This window comes from Microcaecilia unicolor, chromosome 4 (assembly GCF_901765095.1).
Source record: "Microcaecilia unicolor chromosome 4, aMicUni1.1, whole genome shotgun sequence".
Lineage (NCBI taxonomy): Eukaryota > Metazoa > Chordata > Amphibia > Gymnophiona > Siphonopidae > Microcaecilia > Microcaecilia unicolor.
Window position 1 is genome coordinate 250,852,147 of NC_044034.1, and position 18,570 is coordinate 250,870,716.

Sequence of the window (18,570 nt, forward strand, 5' to 3'; positions counted from 1 at the left end):
GTGACAGGACATAACAGGCTGTATGACAGCTGCAGTTATAATGGCCATTCTTCTTACAGCAGTGAGCAGGTCTCTGGAGTAGTCTAGTGGCTGGTGCACTGGACTGTAGAGAAGGGGATCCAGGCCCATATCCCATTCTAACTGGTACACTTGTGGTGGAAAGTTTGAGTGCCACAAAAATCACAAAATACCTACTGAACCTACATACAGGTGGCACCTGCAGGCTATTGTAGTGGTGTACAGTTGAGTTGAATTTTTTGCTATTCCTGGAGGGTTCAGCATACGATATAAGGGGATTATGATGTGATGTGTACCTGGGACCTTTTATATGAAGTTCACTGCAGTGCCCCCCAGACATCCTAATGGCTTGTTTTTGTACATTTTTTCCTTGGACATTTTTTGTTTGAAAATGGCAAAGAAAGATGCATTGAGCACAAAAATGTCTAAAATATGGTGATTTTTAAACCAAAAAGATAGATGTTTTTGTGGTTCAAAAATGACCACATTTGGCATTGGATTTTTGGATGTTTTTTGCAAAACATCCAACATTGGATGTTTTTTGCAAAACATCCAACATTGGATGTTTTTTGCAAAACATCCAACATTGGATTTGAACGTCATATCGAAAATGCCCCTCTGTGTGTATTACCTCTAAATACAAATGGATTGCTGCTGAAAGAAATCACAATCTGAAATCCTATGAAAAAATCTGGGAACCACTCAGTGAATTTAGTGCTTTGCCCTACTGAGGTATATAATGTTTGCTACATATATTTGAATCACATCTCTGTTATTTACCAACAATCAATAAGAAGTATATGACTTCTCTTTGGCTGAAACTGCAACAGAGATAGCTAAATCCATGTTTTTCTTCCCTTTTATCACTTATTAATATATAGTTGCCATTTTTTGTACTAATGTTTATTAATCCTTTTTTGTTCTTGTTGCTTTGCTCTTTTTACTGTTGATTTAACACCTTATTGATATTCAATAAACATATTGAACATAAAAAAGAAGATGGCCATGTATACATTAAGCTCTGTTTAGAATTTTATGCTCTGTTGTTTATATATATTATTTATTATGTATGTGTTAATATTTTGCTTTTTAATGGTTTGTAATTTAATTTGATTTATCCATTTTCTTATGATTCGTAAGGTTCTTTATGGTTTTTATTAGGTTTTTACATGTTTATGAGCATTTCTAAGCTGATACCATTTATCTACAGCTCTTTCCAGTTCTGATGACATCATTTGCATCATTGGAAAACATACAAAATGGCCAACTGGAACATCTATATAAATAATTCTCACCTCCAATTCTGAAGCTCACTGTGTGGCAGGGAAACACTGAAGCTCTGTACTGTTGTAGCCTGTCAGCACCAGTCACTTTCACTCTCACTGATACACCTGCCCATAGCCACGCCCCATCCAGACATAATTCACAACCCCAACGTTCTAATGAAGCCCCAAGATCCACCCACTTCCCTGAAGGGTTCGTTACTTCGTGGTGGTGAAGCCACCCCACTGACCATGTCTTTCTGCCACGCCCTCGCGTCAAACGTGATGACGTCGAGGGCGGAACAATTACAGTCAACTCATCGCTGAACGTAACGAACCCAATGGAAAGAGACGAGTGTTTCCCTACTCCCCCTGCCTCACAATCACCTGCCAGTGTGCCAACGAAACAAAAATGGCACCCACAACAAACGTACGAAAACAACGACATCCATCAGAAACACCCTCTCTCTCCGCACCCTCCTCGTCACTACTGGACCCGCTGCTCTCTCCCTCCCCCCTCCCGAGTCACCACTGCACCCCTACCCACAGTCCCCCTCAAACACCCTCCTCCACACCTCACAGGTTTGCTTTCTTTCCAGTGTATGGCAATGACGGCTGCACGGGCCACAGGAAACAGAGATTAACCAAAGTGCCTTCCTTGCTTACGCCCCGGCCCTGAGCCCTCCCTCACCCACCCTCCTCCCTGATGCTCATCGCTGCAGCCGCTCGCCATCCCGCCAACACCTCAACGACAACGTAGAAGCAGCACCTCAGAGGTTTGCTTTCTTTTCAGTGTATGGCGATGACGGCTGCACAGGGCAGGGGAAACAGAGATTAACCAAATTGCCTTCCTTGCTTACACTGCACTACATAGCCTTATGTCCACTCCTGTCTACAAACAGAGGGGAGGGAGGACCGCATGCAACTCGGAGGGGACACAGGGAGAGACCGGGGGAGGGGGGGGGAACCTTGCTAGCACCCGTTTCATTTCATACAGAAACGGGCCTTTTTTACTAGTATAAAACGTTTTTTGGCATTTTTGAATGATTTTAGCGGTGTTTTTGTGGGGAAAAAAATAGCTATTCCATGTGGGGAGATAGTACTCTATTGATACCCACCTTTGGTTTGGTAAAATATCATTTTTTCAAAATTGATCCATTTTTAAATTAAAACTGCATAAAATTGGTGTTTTTATTTGTTAAGAGCTGTTTGGTTTCTATATATACAGCTTTTAGATTTTACTCTGTTTTTTGGAAGGTTGTGTATATAATTTTGAGCAGAGAACCTTTGACCTCCATAGCACTGCACATAAGCTTGTAAGCTAACAGCATGCTTGTTTTCCAATCAACTGAAGGAGGAGGAGTGGAGCTCCAGAGAAAATGCTGCAGCTGTTGTTGTAAGTAATTGTGCCTCAAGACAATTTTTACCTTTTTGTCAACTTTGTGTGGACTTCGTACATATTTTATTTTGTGTCTTCTATAGGTATGTGTCCTTTTTTTAGTTTCATTATTGGTATAACAGAGCTATTGGTAATGATTGTATACACTCTGTGCAAGATTCATTTACAACCCACATTAGAATTTATATGTACACAACTATATTACATACTTTTTGTACCCTTTATAGTCTTTGAATTTTGGTTTCTTTTATATTAGTGTTTGTGTTTTATTCACTTTTTACTATTTGGCATTACTAATTTGTATGTGGAAAGCTTTTGATGTGTATTATATATTGATTTTAATTTTTTATCATTATTTATTGACTTAAATTATATATTTTTTTATGTGTGCTGTTTATTGGATTGGTTAAGTGTGATCATGTTGGGTACTTTGATTAATAAAAACTTCTTATCTCTACTATCTGCTGGTGTGCTTCATCTGTTTGCTTATTGAGCATTTGCAGACCGTGGCCTCAGTGATTCTGGTGTCCCTCACACATGCCAGTGTCTCAAAGTTAACTCAGAGGTACTAACTGTAACCTCTCCTTTCACACTGGAACCCTCCCCCTCAAGAAGTCTCCAGGCATCTGCTCTTGCCTCCCTGAGATCACAGATTCTAGAGAAGTTAATATCACTGGTTGAGGAGGAGAAATCACAATTTGGGGGTAAAGGATGTATCAAATCTGATTAATGACATCGGGCCCCAGGCTGTGATGTTGAAACAGCCAGGAACCTCCTGACTTGGGCTTCCTGGAGTGTTGGTCAATGTAAGTAGTTATCCATAGGACCCATTGGCATATCTTGTCATGGTTCTAAGGGGTAAACCCTCAACTTGCTGTTCCTTTTCACCATTTTATGAGAAAAAAGTTACGAATAAGTGTTCAGACAATGCTACCATTGCCATCTTGGATTCCCCCCAGAAACTTTTTTTAAGAGCAAGAGCTATTATCCAAATATGGGAAACTTTTACCCCATCTCCTTCTCATACTGTGATCATATAATCCCAGTCCCTGGCAGCAGAGATTTTTAAAAAATGCAGTCCATAGAATTCTATATCTGTTCCCTAGAAGACCTTGTAATGTCTGGCTCTGGAGGAAGTATTCAGTTGATAGGAACTGTTCATAGCCACCATTATTAAATCCCAACTGCACTACAAGCAATACAGTTTCCTACAATAATTCAAAATTCACTGCTGCTGCTGTAATGAATATCCAGTGCATAGAAGCTGTTTCAAACCGATTGAAAACAGAATTTTTAAAACTTACTTTAAATAAGAGACAGAGCTGTCTTCCTGTTCATCACCACTCTGTAGTGCAACCAGTGGTCATTTTCTTACCACTTTTTCACTCTTGTTCTGATATCACTGGATCCGACTGAAGCAAGTCACTGGTGATTTTGCAATCCTTTTACTAAAGTGTGCACTGAAAACCGTTGAACCAGCAAGGGTGTGTCTGGCTGGACTTCCTTATATACTGCTATTGGTAAGGCATATCTCTTGCTAGTCCAATGGGCTTCTTTGGAGGATGGGCTTCCCCTTCTGCCCTTCATGGTCACTTATCTGGGAGCTCAGGTTACAGGTAAGTAGTCTCCATAGCTTAGCTGCAAATCACCAGTTCTCAACCTATGAGGCTGTGAGACTGATTCCCGTGAAACCCTTACACTTATATCCTGATAGTTCTGTTGTTATATACCTGTTTATTTTAAAAGAATTTTTCAGGATTTTAGTGACCTCATTAATCATGTGTCCTATTTCATTCTAGAATTTGGTATCAGAAGCCCCACTGAGTATAAAAGGGCATTCTCCTCCACCATATTGGCCTCAAGAAGGTGCAATCAGGTTTGAGAATGTGAAAATGCGTTATCGTGATAATTTACCTTTGGTGCTCAAGAACATTTCTTTTGATATCAAACCTAAGGAAAAAATTGGAATAGTTGGAAGGACTGGCTCAGGTAGGACAAACAATAAAATATATTAAAATACTACCCAATGGCCTTGTTATATCTTTGGAGATGACAAAGGGCAACAAAGTCTTTTATTATAAATCTTCACTTGACTCAACGATGACCGTGTTTCAGCTAAAGGACCTGCATCAGGAGTTTGACGAATATTTCATAAATGTGATCTATGAAATGAAAAATGTAGGGCACAGATGTGCCTCATAACAAGAGCACAAGTATTGAGTGCCAAAAGCTGAACAATTAAACAACAAAGGTGGTTCCTAAGCATCATGATACACTGTTGTGCAACAGTGTATCATGAAGCATAAGAAGTACCTTTGTTACTTAATTGTTCAGCTTTTGGTGCTCAATATTTCTGTTTTTGTTGTGAAGCGTATCTGTGCCCTACGTTTTGCATCTCAAAAAGCACTTTTATGAGATATTCGTCAGACTCCTGATGCAGGCCCTATAGCCAAAACACAGCAAGTCAAGTGAAGCTTTATAATAAAAGACTTTCAGGCTTATTTTCGAAAGAGAAGGACGCCCATCTTTCGACACAAATCGGAAGATGGGCGTCCTTCTCACAGGGTCGCCCAAATCGGTTTCCCCGCCCCTCCACTGGGACGTTTTGCGAAGACATCCTCAGCAAAACTTGGGCGTCCCTTTCGATTATGCTCCTCTTTGTTGCCCTTTGTCATTTCCACTGTTTTGCTTGTCTTGTTATATCTTTACCAAATTGTGTATTAGCTCTGGGACAGTTGTATCTAGCTAAGGACCATCACCATGATGACTGGACTCTAGGTGAAATGGAAGATTTAATTTTAATGTTTTAAAAATCCTTCTGTTCCACCTTTTCATTCTGCCAGTTGGCATTATCTTTCTACAAATAATGTAGCTTTAAAGTTAAACACAAGTTATATTATTTAGTTTTCATAATAATGGTTAATGAGGTGCTTTGTATATATTTGCATGATTTGTGTCTTTAGAAACAGAAACATATTTAGGCAGATAAAGACCATATGGACTATCCAGTCTGCCCACCCATGCCATGTACTCTCCCTATGAGATTGTGTGTACGTGTCCCAAGCTCTCTTTTATTCATATACTATTGTCGTCTCCACCACTTCCACCGGAAGGCCATTGCACGAATTCACCCTTCCATGAAGAAGTATTTCCTCAGTTTACTTCTGAGTCTGTCCCCTTTCAATTTCATCCTATGCCTCCTCGTTCCAGAGCTTCCTTTCAACTGAAAGAGACTCACCTCCTGTGCATTTATGCCACATAGGTATTTAATATCTCTATCATATCTCCCCTCTCTCGCCTTTCTTCCAAAGTGTACATACTGAGATCTTTAAGGTTGTCCCCTTACGTTTTATGATGAAGACCACTGACTATTTTAGTAGCTGCTCCCTGGACTGACTCCATCCTGCTTATATCTTTTTGAGGGTGTGGTCTCCAGAATTGTTCACAGTATTCTAAATTAGGTCTCACCAGATTCTTAGACAAGAGCATCATCACCTCCTTTTTCTTACTGGCCATTCTTCTCCCTCTGCACTCAAGCATCCTTCTAGCTTTTGCCGTTGCCTTTTCTATTTGTTTGGCCACTTTGAGATCATCACATACAATCACACCCAAGTCCTGCTCCTCTTTAGTGTACAAAAACTATTCACCCCCTAAACTGTACCTTTCCCTTGGGTTTTTGCAGCCCAAATGCATGATCCTGCATTTTTTAGCATAAAGTCTAAGCTGCCAAATTCCAGACCATTCCTCTAGCATTGCTAAGTCTTTCCTCATGTTATCCACACCATCAGGGGTGTCTACCCTATTGCAGATTTTGGTATCATCCACAAAGAAGCAAACCCCTTACTAGACAGCCCTTCAGCAGCATTGCTTACAAAAAGGATAGAAAGAACTGGCCCAAGAACCAACCCATGCAGCACACCACTACCCATTGTTGCCTTCCACTCAACCAGTTCCTAATCCAGTCAGTCATTTTAGGGCCCATACCGAGGGCACTAGGTTTATTTATTAGTTGTCTATATGGAACTGTATCAAAGGCTTTCCTAAAATCTAAATACACCACATTTAGCACTCTCCCTTGATCCAGCGCTGTGATCACCCAGTCAAAGAAATTAATCAGATTTGTCTGACTAGACCTGCCTTTAGTGAAACCACGTGGCTTCGGGTCCTTAAATCCATTGGATTCCTAAAACTTTACTATTCTCTCTTTTAAAAGCGTTTCCTTTAATTTTCTTACCACAGAAGTCAGACTTACCAGCCTGTAGTTCCAAACTTCTTCCTTGTTTCCATTTTTGTGGAAAGGGACCATATCTACTTCTCCAGTCCTCCGGGACCACTCCCGACTCTAGAGAAACATTGAAAAGGTCAGCCATTGGAGTCACTAGAACTTCCCTAAGTTCCTTCAGTACCCTTGGATGTATGCATTCTAGCCCCATCGTTTTGTCCACCTTTAGTTTACCTAGCTCCTCACGAACACAGTCCTCTGAAAATCATTCAAGGACTACCACCCCTCCATTCCTATTTGTGTGTTTCTGCGGTCCTGCTCCTGGCCCTTCAGCTGTGAACACAGAACAGAGATTTGTGAAGCAATTTCATCTTATTTTTATCAGCTTCTATATATTCCTCCCATATACCTTTGAGTCTCACAATACCACTTTTGCTCTTCCTTTAATCACTAATATATCTAAAAAATGTCTTGTTTCCTCATTTTACCATATTGACTATTTTTTTCTTCCATTTACATCTTTGCTTTCCTGACTACCAGCTTCTCTTAGCTTTTTCAAATATTGTCGCCTGTCTTCCTCTTTCTGTAATCTCTTGTAGTTTATAAAGGTTAACCTCTTTTTCCTTACCTTTTCAGCTACTAATTTTGTGAACCAAAATGGCCTTCTTTCCCTCTTACTTTTATTTATTTTCCTTACAAAAAGGTTTGTTGCCATTAAAATAGCTTCTTTCATTGTGCCCACTGCTTTCCAACTTCTTCCAGATGTTCCCATCCAGACAACAATTCATTGAGGTAATCCCCCACCTGAATAAAGCTAGTTTTTTTTTTTTTTTTGGGGGGGGGGGTTAAATATCTAGAACCTTCACTTTTGAATGGACCCTTCCACTCCTATCTTAATATTAAACTACACTGTCTGGTGATCACTGGATGCCGGATGATTACCTACTTAAAACATCAGAAACACTCTCCCTATTAGTAAGCACTAAGTCCAGTATGGCTCCATCCCACTTGGATTCCATTACCAACTGCTGCAATAGTCCCCCTGTAGAGAATCCATTATCTCCCTGCTTCTAAAAGACCCCACAATAGGGATACCCCAATCAACATCTGGCATATCAAAATCACCTATTAGTAGTAATTCCCCTTTCACAGCCATAGGAGCCAACTTTTCAAAATGATTGGGGGTGCTGAAATTTTTTTTTAACAGGTGGTGCATTCCCCCCTCCCCAGTACCGTAAAATCCTGTCTGCTGCAGTCTTCACCTGGGCAGTGGCAGCACCACTCATAGGCTGCCTGCAACCTGCACCAGGACTTCTTTCCTGAATAGTCCCGTCCCTCAGTCCCCCTGTACTGTCTTTTGTCCTTATAATCACTCTAATTAATTTTGAACTGCAAGAAAAGAGACACTATTTTGTATTATCTATGATAACTGTTGATGCATTTTTCTGCCTTTAAAAATTGTTTGAATACTTGTCCTTGCTATTTGTTAAACAGGGAAATCATCTCTTGGCATTGCATTGTTTAGATTAGCAGAGATTGTGGATGGTTCGATCAGTGTTGATAATATATGCATTAATAAAATTGGACTGAAGGATCTAAGGAAAAAACTATCTATTATTCCACAAGAGCCAGTACTTTTCGTTGGAAGTGTTAGGTATGTATGGTCTGATCACCTTTAACATCATAATTTAATCATAATTTAGCTAACGTTGTGTTACATTCAGGTACACTAGGTATATATCTGTCCTTAGAGGACTTGAAATCTAAGGAACCCTTTTACTAAGGGTATTTTCAGGTTGTGCATGTAGCAATTCCAAATAATATTCACAGGAGCACTTACTGCCTTCTATGTATGAGGTGTTAAGTGATTCTGTGTAAGTGATTCTGTGTTAAGTTTGTGTTGTTCAGGTAGCGTGCGCTAATCATAATATAATACCTTAATAATGCAATCATGCCCATTCCATGTCCATAGCATACCCCCTCCAGAAAAATATTTTAGAAAAATAAATACCATGTGCTTAGGATGTGGAAAATGGCAAATTACTGAATTTTGTAGATGAAGCATTGGAGGGTTAAGGACCTTGTTTACTAAGCTACATTAGTGGTGCATTAGCATTTTTTAGCACATTCTAACCATTAGAGTGCGCTAACTATGTAGGCACCCATACTATTCCTATGGGCACCTACACAGCGCATGCTAATTTTATACATGCACTAAAAACGCTGACGCACCTTAGTAAACAGGACCCTAGCATCTTCCCTTCCATTCAGTGCCCTAGCATCTTTCATCGCGGTCTTTGTTTCATAAATTCCACTGATGCATCCCTTCTAGCAGTCATTCAAATCCTCCCTAGCTCCCTTCCCTTAAATTCCCTACAACTTCACCAGCCCTTTACCATGACTAGCCTTTCAGATGGCTATATGCCTCAGGCTTGGAAAACTTCACTCTCACTATTTTCTCTGCTTTTAACCTCCGCTCCCAATCCTCATTGGCTTCAGCCCTTCAGACCATAAAACCAACCACCACAGCACTAGACCCAGTTTCCTCACAGCTTCTAAAGAATTGTTGTAGTACATTACTCCCATTCTTACTCTCAATGAAGACGTCTAGCCTTTCAGCCTCAAGCTTGGAAAACTGCACTCGTGAGACCTAAGCTAAAAGATCCTACATACCTTTGAGCCTCTGTACCAACTACTGTCCTATAGCTAATCTTCCATTTACCGCAAAACTGATTGAATCTCTTGTCCATCAACAGCTATTGGACTTTGTCATTCGCATCGCCACACTCACCCCAACCAGACTGTTTTTTTGGTAACACCACAAAACCAAGACTACCCTCCTTGATCTCACAACCTACATCAAAACTCATCTAAGTCAGTCACAAACCATCTTTCTTCTTTCTATTGTCTGCCGCATTCAACACTATAGACCCCGTTCTTTTTCTAAGGCGGCTTTCTCAAATTGGTTTGACTGACACTGCTCTCTCGTGGTTTGCCTCATATTGACCGTGCCTAAACAGGTTTATTTGGAAACACTCATTCTAAGCCTTTTCCCCTGGCCTCTGGTGCCTCAGGGCTCGATCCTGTCCCCCTTATTATTCAACATTTTCTTGGCCCCTTTACTGCATCTTTTGCACTCATTAAACTTCACATCTTTCTTTCTTATGCTTATACAAGTTCTCACCATGGACTTATATGTTGTCTGCATACCTTGCAGATAACAGCACTCAATCACAAGTTACATACTGTCTGCATTTGGTTTAAACCACACCTACTATTACCGAACCCTGATAAGTCCTGTGTTCTGTTTAATGGTAGAAAGATCCCCCCCACTGGCCGCTCCAATCCTGGGGAATACAGTCCTTCTAAATATAGCTGATAAGGCTAAGATTTTAGGTGTAGTACTTGATAACACTTTAACTTTTACATCTCAAGTTCTCTGCGGTGGTGCAACATGCTTCCTTCCAACTTAGACACATCAGGACAATTCAGCCATTTCTTCTCCTTGTAGCTAGCACGTATGGTGTATAAAATGCTGCACAGTGATGGATTTGGTAGACTGATTATTTGGATTTCTCATCATCTTTTTCCGTAGGTAGATCGGAACGCTGTTTGAAATTATGGGTGTTTGGAAGAAACCGTGCTAGAACATTCCTTTTTACACCAGGGAATTAGACTGCCTTTAGAAATTCTGAGAATAACACAATATTATTTCTTCAGGAAAGTGTTAAAGTCTTTTTTGTTTGATGAGAAAGGTGTTTTTTTTAGTTTCAATGTATTTGATGAGAAAAATGCTCTTTAGTTTCAATGTATTAAATATACAACTGTAATTAATGTTTAGATGTGCAATTGATGAGAAAGATAGGGTTTTTTAAGTTTCAATGTATTAGATATACAATTGTAAATTATTCTGAAGAAGGACTTATTGTTTGTAATCCGCTTAGAATCTCTTTCGAACTTAGCGGAATTTAAGAATCATATAGCATAGCATAGCATAGCATTGTATCTTTATTCGTGCCTTCGTTTTATCTCACCGTGATTAATTTAGTGCCTTATACATGGGTCTTACGCAACGCGAGCTCAAATCGTAACATACATAGTAGATGACGGCAGAAAAAGACCTGCACGGTCCATCTAGTCTGCCCAACAAGATAAACTCATACGTGCTACTTCTTGTGTATACCTTACCTTGATTTGTATCTGCCATTTTCAGGACACAGACCGTAGAAATCTTGCCCAGAACTAGCCCCATTTTCAGGACACAGACCGTAGAAGTCTTGCCCAGAACTAGCCCCACCACCCAAACACCAGCGGCTAAGCTTCTGAGGATCCATTCCTTCTGCACAGGATTTCTTTATGTTTATCCCATGCATGCTTGAATTCCGCTACCGTTTTCATCTCCACTACCTCCCGCGGGAGGGCATTCCAGGTATCTACCACTCTCTCCGTGAAAAAAAATACTTCCTGATATTTTTCTTGAGTCTGCCCCCCTTCACTCTCATATCATGTCCTCTCGTTCTACCGCCTTCCCATCTCCGGAAAAGGTTCGTTTGCGGATTAATACCTTTCAAATATTTGAACGTCTGTATCATATCACCCTTGTTTCTCCTTTCCTCCAGGGTATACATGTTCAGATCCGCAAGTCTCTCCTCATATGTCTTGTAACGCAAATCCCATACCATTCTCGTAGCTTTTCTTTGCAGCGCTTCCATTTTTTTTACATCCTTAGCAAGGTACGGCCTCCAGAACTGAACACAATACTCCAGGTGGGGCCTCACTAACGACTTATACAGGGGCATCAACACCTCTTTTCTTCTGCTGGTCACACCTCTCTCTATACAGCCTAGCAACCTTCTGGCTACGGCCACCGCCTTGTCACACTGTTTGGTCGCCTTCAGATCCTCAGATACTATCACCCCAAGATCCCTCTCCCCATCCGTAACTATCAGACTCTCCCCGCCTAACACATACTTCTCCCGTGGATTTCTACTCCCTAAGTGCATCACTTTGCATTTCTTCGCATTGAATTTTAATTGCCAAACCTTAGACCAGTGATGGCGCACCTATGGCACGCGTGCCAGAGAGGGCACGCGGAGCCCTCTCTGCTGGCACGCGCACCACCGGTCGCCTCACCCGAGACTTTCAGCCCTCCCACCCACCCGGTGTCAATCATTCCTTCCTCCCTCCCTCCCTCCCTCCCACCCGGCGTCAAGCATTCCTCCCTCCCTCCCACCCAGCACCAGCCCGCCCGGCCTCCATCCCTCCCTCCGAACCGGAAGAAATTTAAAAGTCTTCCCTTGTCTGAGTAGGCGGCGTCAGCATCAGCAGTAGCAGCGAAAAGCATGCTGCTGGTTTGGCGTGTCTTCAGCCTTCCGTCTCTCAAGCTCTCTGGTCCCGCCCTCATTTCCTGTTAGGGCGGGACCAGAGAGCTTGAGAGACGGAAGGCTGAAAACGCGCCAAACAGCAGCACGCTTTTCGCTGCTACTGCTGATGCTGATGCCGCCTATTCGGACAAGGGAAGACTTTTAAATTTCTTCGGGTTCGGAGGGAGGGAGGGATGGCGGGCTGGTGCCGGGTGGGAGGGAGGGAGGAATGCTTGACGCCGGGTGGGAGGGAGGGAGGGAGGGTGCCCTGGTGCACGCCGGATGGGAGGGAGGGAGTGCGGCCTGGTGCTTGGGTGGGAGTGCTGGGTGCTTGGGTGGGAGGGAGGCCTGCCTGGTGCTTGGGTGGGAGGGAGGGAGGGAGGGCGGAGGGCTGCCTGGTGCTTGAGTGGGTGTCCTGCCTGGTGCTTGGGTGGGTGTCCTGGTGCTTGGGTGGGAGTGCTGGGTGGGTGGATGGCCTGGTGCTGGGTGGGAGGGAGGGAGGCTTGGGTGCTTGGGTGGCCTGGTGCTTCGGTGGGAGGCCTGGTGCTTGGGTGGGAGTGCTGGGTGGGTGCATGGCCTGGTGCTTGGGTGGGAGGGTGCCCTGGTGCACGCCAGATGGGAGGGAGGGAGTGCGGCCTGGTGCTTGGGTGGGAGTGCTGGGTGCTTGGGTGGGAGGGAGGCCTGCCTGGTGCTTGGGTGGGAGGGAGGGAGGGAGGGCGGAGGGCTGCCTGGTGCTTGAGTGGGTGTCCTGCCTGGTGCTTGGGTGGGTGTCCTGGTGCTTGGGTGGGAGTGCTGGGTGGGTGGATGGCCTGGTGCTGGGTGGGAGGGAGGGAGGCTTGGGTGCTTGGGTGGCCTGGTGCTTCGGTGGGAGGCCTGGTGCTTGGGTGGGAGTGCTGGGTGGGTGCATGGCCTGGTGCTTGGGTGGGAGGGTGCCCTGGTGCACGCCAGATGGGAGGGAGGGAGTGCGGCCTGGTGCTTGGGTGGGAGTGCTGGGTGCTTGGGTGGGAGGGAGGCCTGCCTGGTGCTTGGGTGGGAGGGAGAGAGGGCGGAGGGCTGCCTGGTGCTTGGGTGGGTGTCCTGCCTGGTGCTTGGGTGGGTGTCCTGGTGCTTGGGTGGGAGTGCTGGGTGGGTGGATGGCCTGGTGCTGGGTGGGAGGGAGGGAAGCTTGGGTGCTTGGGAGGCCTGGTGCTTGGGTGGGAGTGCTGGGTGGGTGCATGGCCTGGTGCTTGGGTGGGAGGGAGGGAGGCCTGGTGCTGGGTGGCAGGTCTGGTGCTGGGTGGGTGGCTTGGTCCTGGGTGGGAGGGAGAGAGGCCTGGGTGCTTGGGTGGGAGGCCTGGTGCATGGCCTGGTGCTTGGGTGGGAGGGAGGCCTAGTGCTGGGTGGCAGGCCTGGTGCTGGGTGGGTGGCCTGGTGGTGGGTGGCCTGGTGCTGGGTGGGGGGGAGGCCTGCCGCTGGGAGGGCAGGGGGGAGAGGAGGGTGGCTGTAGGGGAGGGCAGGAGGAGAGGAGGGTGGCTGGAGGGGAGGGCAGGGGAGAGAGGAGGGTGGCTGGACATGGGTGGCTGGAGGGGAGAGGAGGGTTGCTGGACATGGATGGAGGACAAGAAATGAAGAAGAAAGGAGGAAAGTAAAGAAATAAATGGAAAGGAAGCCCTGGAAACGGAGTTAAGAGAACAGATAGAGAGCAGCAGAATCAGCGACTAGGACCAATATGGATAGAAAAACAAAATCACCAGACAACAAAGGTAGAAAAAATCATTTTATTTTCATTTTAGTGTTTGGAATATGTCCAATTTGAGAATTGACATCTGCTGTCTTATTTTGCACTGGGTATACTGGAGCTGTAATAACTTACAGAAATGATTTATAATGAAAGAAAATCATGTTATTTTTTTCTCCTATACTAGTATAATATTTTCAATGATGTCTGTTTATATGCGCCATGGCTGGTGTAAGGGGGTGTGGCTATCATAGGGGTGGAGTCATATGTGGTGACCCCGCCCATAATGAGTACCGGCACTTCGCTATGAGTAATTAGATTTTGGGTTGCTGTTTGGGCACTCGGTCTCTCAAAGGTTCGCCATCACTGCCTTAGACCATTCTTCTAGTTTCCGCAGATCCTTGTTCATGTTTTCCACTCCCTCCTCAGTGTCCACTCTGTTACAAATCTTAGTATCGTCCGCAAAAAGGCAAACTTTACCTTCGAACCCTTCGGCAATGTCACTCACAGATATATTGAACAGAATCGGTCCCAGCACCGATCCCTGAGGCACTCCACTACTCACCTTCCCCTCCTCCGAGCGAATTCCATTCACCACCACCCTCTGGTTTTTGTCCGTCAACCAGTTCCTAATCCAGTTCACCACTTCAGGTCCTATCTTCAGCCTGTCCAGTTTATTCAAGAGCCTCCTGAGGGGAACCGTGTCAAAAGCTTTGCTGAAATCTAAGTAGATTACGTCCATAGCACGTCCTTGATTCAATTCTCCAGTCATCCAGTCAAAGAATTAAATGATTCAAAATACTGCAATCAAACTCATTACAGGACATAACAAATATGACCACGTCACCCCACCGCTGAAAGATGCTTACTGGCTGCCAGTCTCTCCACATGTCATCTACAAACTGCTTCTTTTGACCTACAAACTTAGGGAATATCAACAGCCCTCGTTTCTCTCAGCATACCTCATCCCCTGTTGCCCACCCCGATCCCTGCGTTCTTCTTATCAGGACCTTCTCATGGTTCCCCCCCCCCCCCCCAGGGCCGTGCCTAGGGGTCTCGTGCCCCCCTGCAGACTATCAGTTGGTGTGTCCCCCCCCCCCCCCCCCCCCCCCCCCCCCCCCCCCCCCCCCCCCCCCCCCCCCCCCCCCCCCCCCCCCCGTGTAGCACAAGATGCAAGGAATAGGAGCTGAAGATGGAGTGCATCTTTGTGGGATTGCTCAACAAATAGAGGGTTTACAACCACTTAGCTTTTCGTGCTTTCATAATTTTTATGATTTTTAACCGTGAAAATGATCGCTCACCATTGCCACATTGACAGGAATTGTGAGCAATATTCTTAGAGACAAATTGCTATACATTGCAAAATAAGATAGCAGATGTAAATTCTCAAAGTGGATATATTCCAAACACCTAAAATGAAAATAAAATGATTTTTTTCTACCTTTGTTGTCTGGTGACTTTCTTTTTCTGATCATGCTGGCCCAGTATCTGATTCTGCTGCTATCTGTCCTCTTAACTCCATTTCCAGGGCTTCCTTTCCATTTATTTCTTTACTTTCCTCCTTTCTTCTTCATTTCTTGCTCTATATCCATAAGTAAAAGCTGGGTCCTCCGCAGACTTGACTGTCCAGTGGATCCAGCTTCTGCCTATTTTCTCTATCCATGTGCAGTTTTCTCCTCTCTTCCTCATCTCATCTCCTTCCTCTCTTTTCCCTCCCCTCCATCCATGCCCAGCATTTCTTCGCTCTCCTTTTCCCTCCATCCATGTGCATCTCCTTCCTCTGTCTTCCCTTCCCTCCCCTCCATCCATGTCCATCAATTCTCCTCTCTCCCCTCCCCTCCATGTCCAGCAATTTCTCCTCTCTCCCTGGGCCCTGCCCTCCCATCCATGTCCATCCATGTCCCTCTCTGCCCTTCCCTCCTCCATCCATACCAGCAATTCTCCTCTCTCCCCTCCCCTCCATTTCCAGCAATTTCTCCTCTCCCTGGGCCCAGCCCTCCCATCCATGTCCCTAAATTCAGGGTATAGACATTCAGCATCAGTCATCACCCTTCCCATCTACTAAACTGATCCCACAACTGACTGACTGACTGACTTAGCTGAAGGATTTTTCTGCTAGAAAATGAAGTAACATTAGGACAGGCATGCAGAGTCAGTAAAGCAAATAATCTGTAACAATCTAAAACTACACTAATAATACTACTACCATATCTCCAGTAGAATGCAAATCTCTCCGTAACTCAAAAAACAAAATCCTGCCAATGTAATCAGTGCTCAATATTTTTTTTAAATTACAGAAGTGATAGCACAAATACCATACCACGTGCATAATATACAGAACTATATGCTATTTTCTAAACTGACATATGTATATATGAACATGAATGTGGTCTAAAATTATACATTTTATTTGGAATATATTTTAAAGAAAAATGTAAAAATACAAAGAAAAAAAAACTAAGATATAAATGTCATTCCAAATCTTCCACCATCACTACATAACCTAAATAGGTCTTCGCTTGCCCTGGGTGCTCATAAGTTTGCAAGGTATTTTTTTAATGATTTTTTATTTTAGATTACTATCACAAAAGGTAATAAAAATTATTCAGTGACCCAAATGAATTAAAAATTAATGAGATTATTCAATGTACTCAGGATTTGATTTAACCAGTAAAACCAAATGGTGCCCCACCCCCAATCTTTAAGTCACTAAATCTAAAGGAAGTCTAGAGCTCTAAGGAAAGTTCCGGTGTCCAGCTTGGTTGAGCGCTGGCCGGAGGCTGGAAAGATATAGCGTACCACTCTGAAGTCCAGCAGGTCACTCAGCTCCTTGTCCGTTCCTATCTGGGCCATCCGCTGCTGGGGATTCATCTTCAGCCACTCAGCTTTCTCCCTAGGAAACAGCAAAAAAAAAAAAGGCACAATTGCAGCAGCTGAGCAGCGTCAGTGAAAGCGCTGCCGACGTCGCCACTCTCTAGCCTTCCCTTCGCGCTCGCTCGTTTGTTCCCTCGGTGTCCCGCCTTCTTCTGACGTCATTTCCTTGTGAGGGCGGGACACTGAAGGAACGAACGAGCGAGCGCGCAGGGAAGGCTGGAGAGTGGAGATGTCAGCAGCGCTTTCACTGACGCTGCTCAGCTGCTGTGACCGTCGGAGGTAAAAGATTTAAAGACCCCAGGGCGGTGCGGAGCTGAAGTAAGCGGCGAGGGTAAGCACCGCGGCGGCGCCCTCCAGAGGTCGGCGCCCCCCTGTGGTGCTTACCCCGCTTACCGTGTTGGCACGGCAATGCCCCCCCCCCCTTCTCTCCTATTCCTACTACCTCTATGCATCATTCTGTCCAGACTCCCTAGCTTTGGAATCACCTACCACTCCACTTCAAAATCCTCCATACTTAACTCAATTTAAAACAGACTTAAAGACACACATTTTTCTAGAAGCAGTTGGGTCACTAATTGGGACTACTTGGGATACTAGTAGTCTGCCTTCCCTCTTGTGTTGACCCTCTTACTCTTCTTTCCTGTCCAGTAATGTAGTTCTCCCCATTCCCTTTGTGTCAGTCTGCTCGTTGGTCTCCTGTGTTACATATTATTTCCTTTTCTCCACACTTTAGTTTGAAGCCGCCTAGACACACTGGCAGGATAGAAAATCACTTAATAAACTTGAAACATGAAACTATTTTATAAAGGCAAAATAGGCATCAATCTGCTTATATAAAACCAGCCCCAATAGCATGCAAATTTATATGTGCTCTGAAATTGGTGTAAATGTGTATGTGCTCTATCCCTCTAATTCTAAAATCTTAGGACCCAATATTCAAAGCAATTTAGCCAGCCTTTGACTGGTTAAATCACTTGGTCAGGACTAGCTGCTAGTATTCAGTGGCACTTAATTGGCTAAGTGCCACTGAATATCGTGGTTATCTCCAAACTCAAAGCCGGCTATGTTGGTGGCGTTCCAGGGACAGAGTCAGCACCTGGTGGCTTACGTTCTGATATTCAGCCCTTAAGCAACCAGATTTACTGCATAAAGTTTGTCCTATTTTTATGTGGTAACCCATGACCTCATAAGTGATAAATATCAATATAATCAGCTATGTCTTAACCAGCTTAAAAATAACTGGATATTCAAAGCTGAAGCCTACACAAATTTCAACTTTGAATATCCAGGAATAACTCCATCAGCAGTGAGCAAAACGCTCACCGTCTCACGGTTGAGTATTGACCCCATAGTGCCTAAATGTAAGTCCATTTACACACTAAAATTATAGAATACTAGCACCTAACTCTGGTTGGATGCTAAGTGGTATTCTATAAGTTTAGCGCACAAACTGCATAGTGCACAACTGCAAGGGGAGCATACATGTGGGTGGATCATGGGTGGGTCCCACACATAGGCACATAACATAGAATACTATAAGCTACCTGCTAACATTTATGCCTGCCTTTTACATGGTGTAAGTGATAGTACCGAAATGTTGGCACATAAATGTCTACTTATTCTCTATTCTATGATGGAATCTGGATGCTCAGATGCCATTATAGAATTTCCACTCAGTTAGAGCTCAACTGAACCCAGGATCTTCAGGTTCTGCC

At 44.2% G+C, this 18,570-nt stretch overlaps 1 protein-coding gene across 1 annotated transcript in view; it reads left to right on the forward strand.

The window, feature by feature from the left end:
* Positions 1 to 18,570, forward strand: part of LOC115469687 (multidrug resistance-associated protein 5-like) — a 416,281-nt gene that overhangs the window by 367,295 nt on the left and 30,416 nt on the right. The window contains 2 exon segments of the mRNA XM_030202474.1: positions 4,479 to 4,668; positions 8,396 to 8,555. Coding sequence (XP_030058334.1) covers positions 4,479 to 4,668; positions 8,396 to 8,555 — 350 coding nt within the window.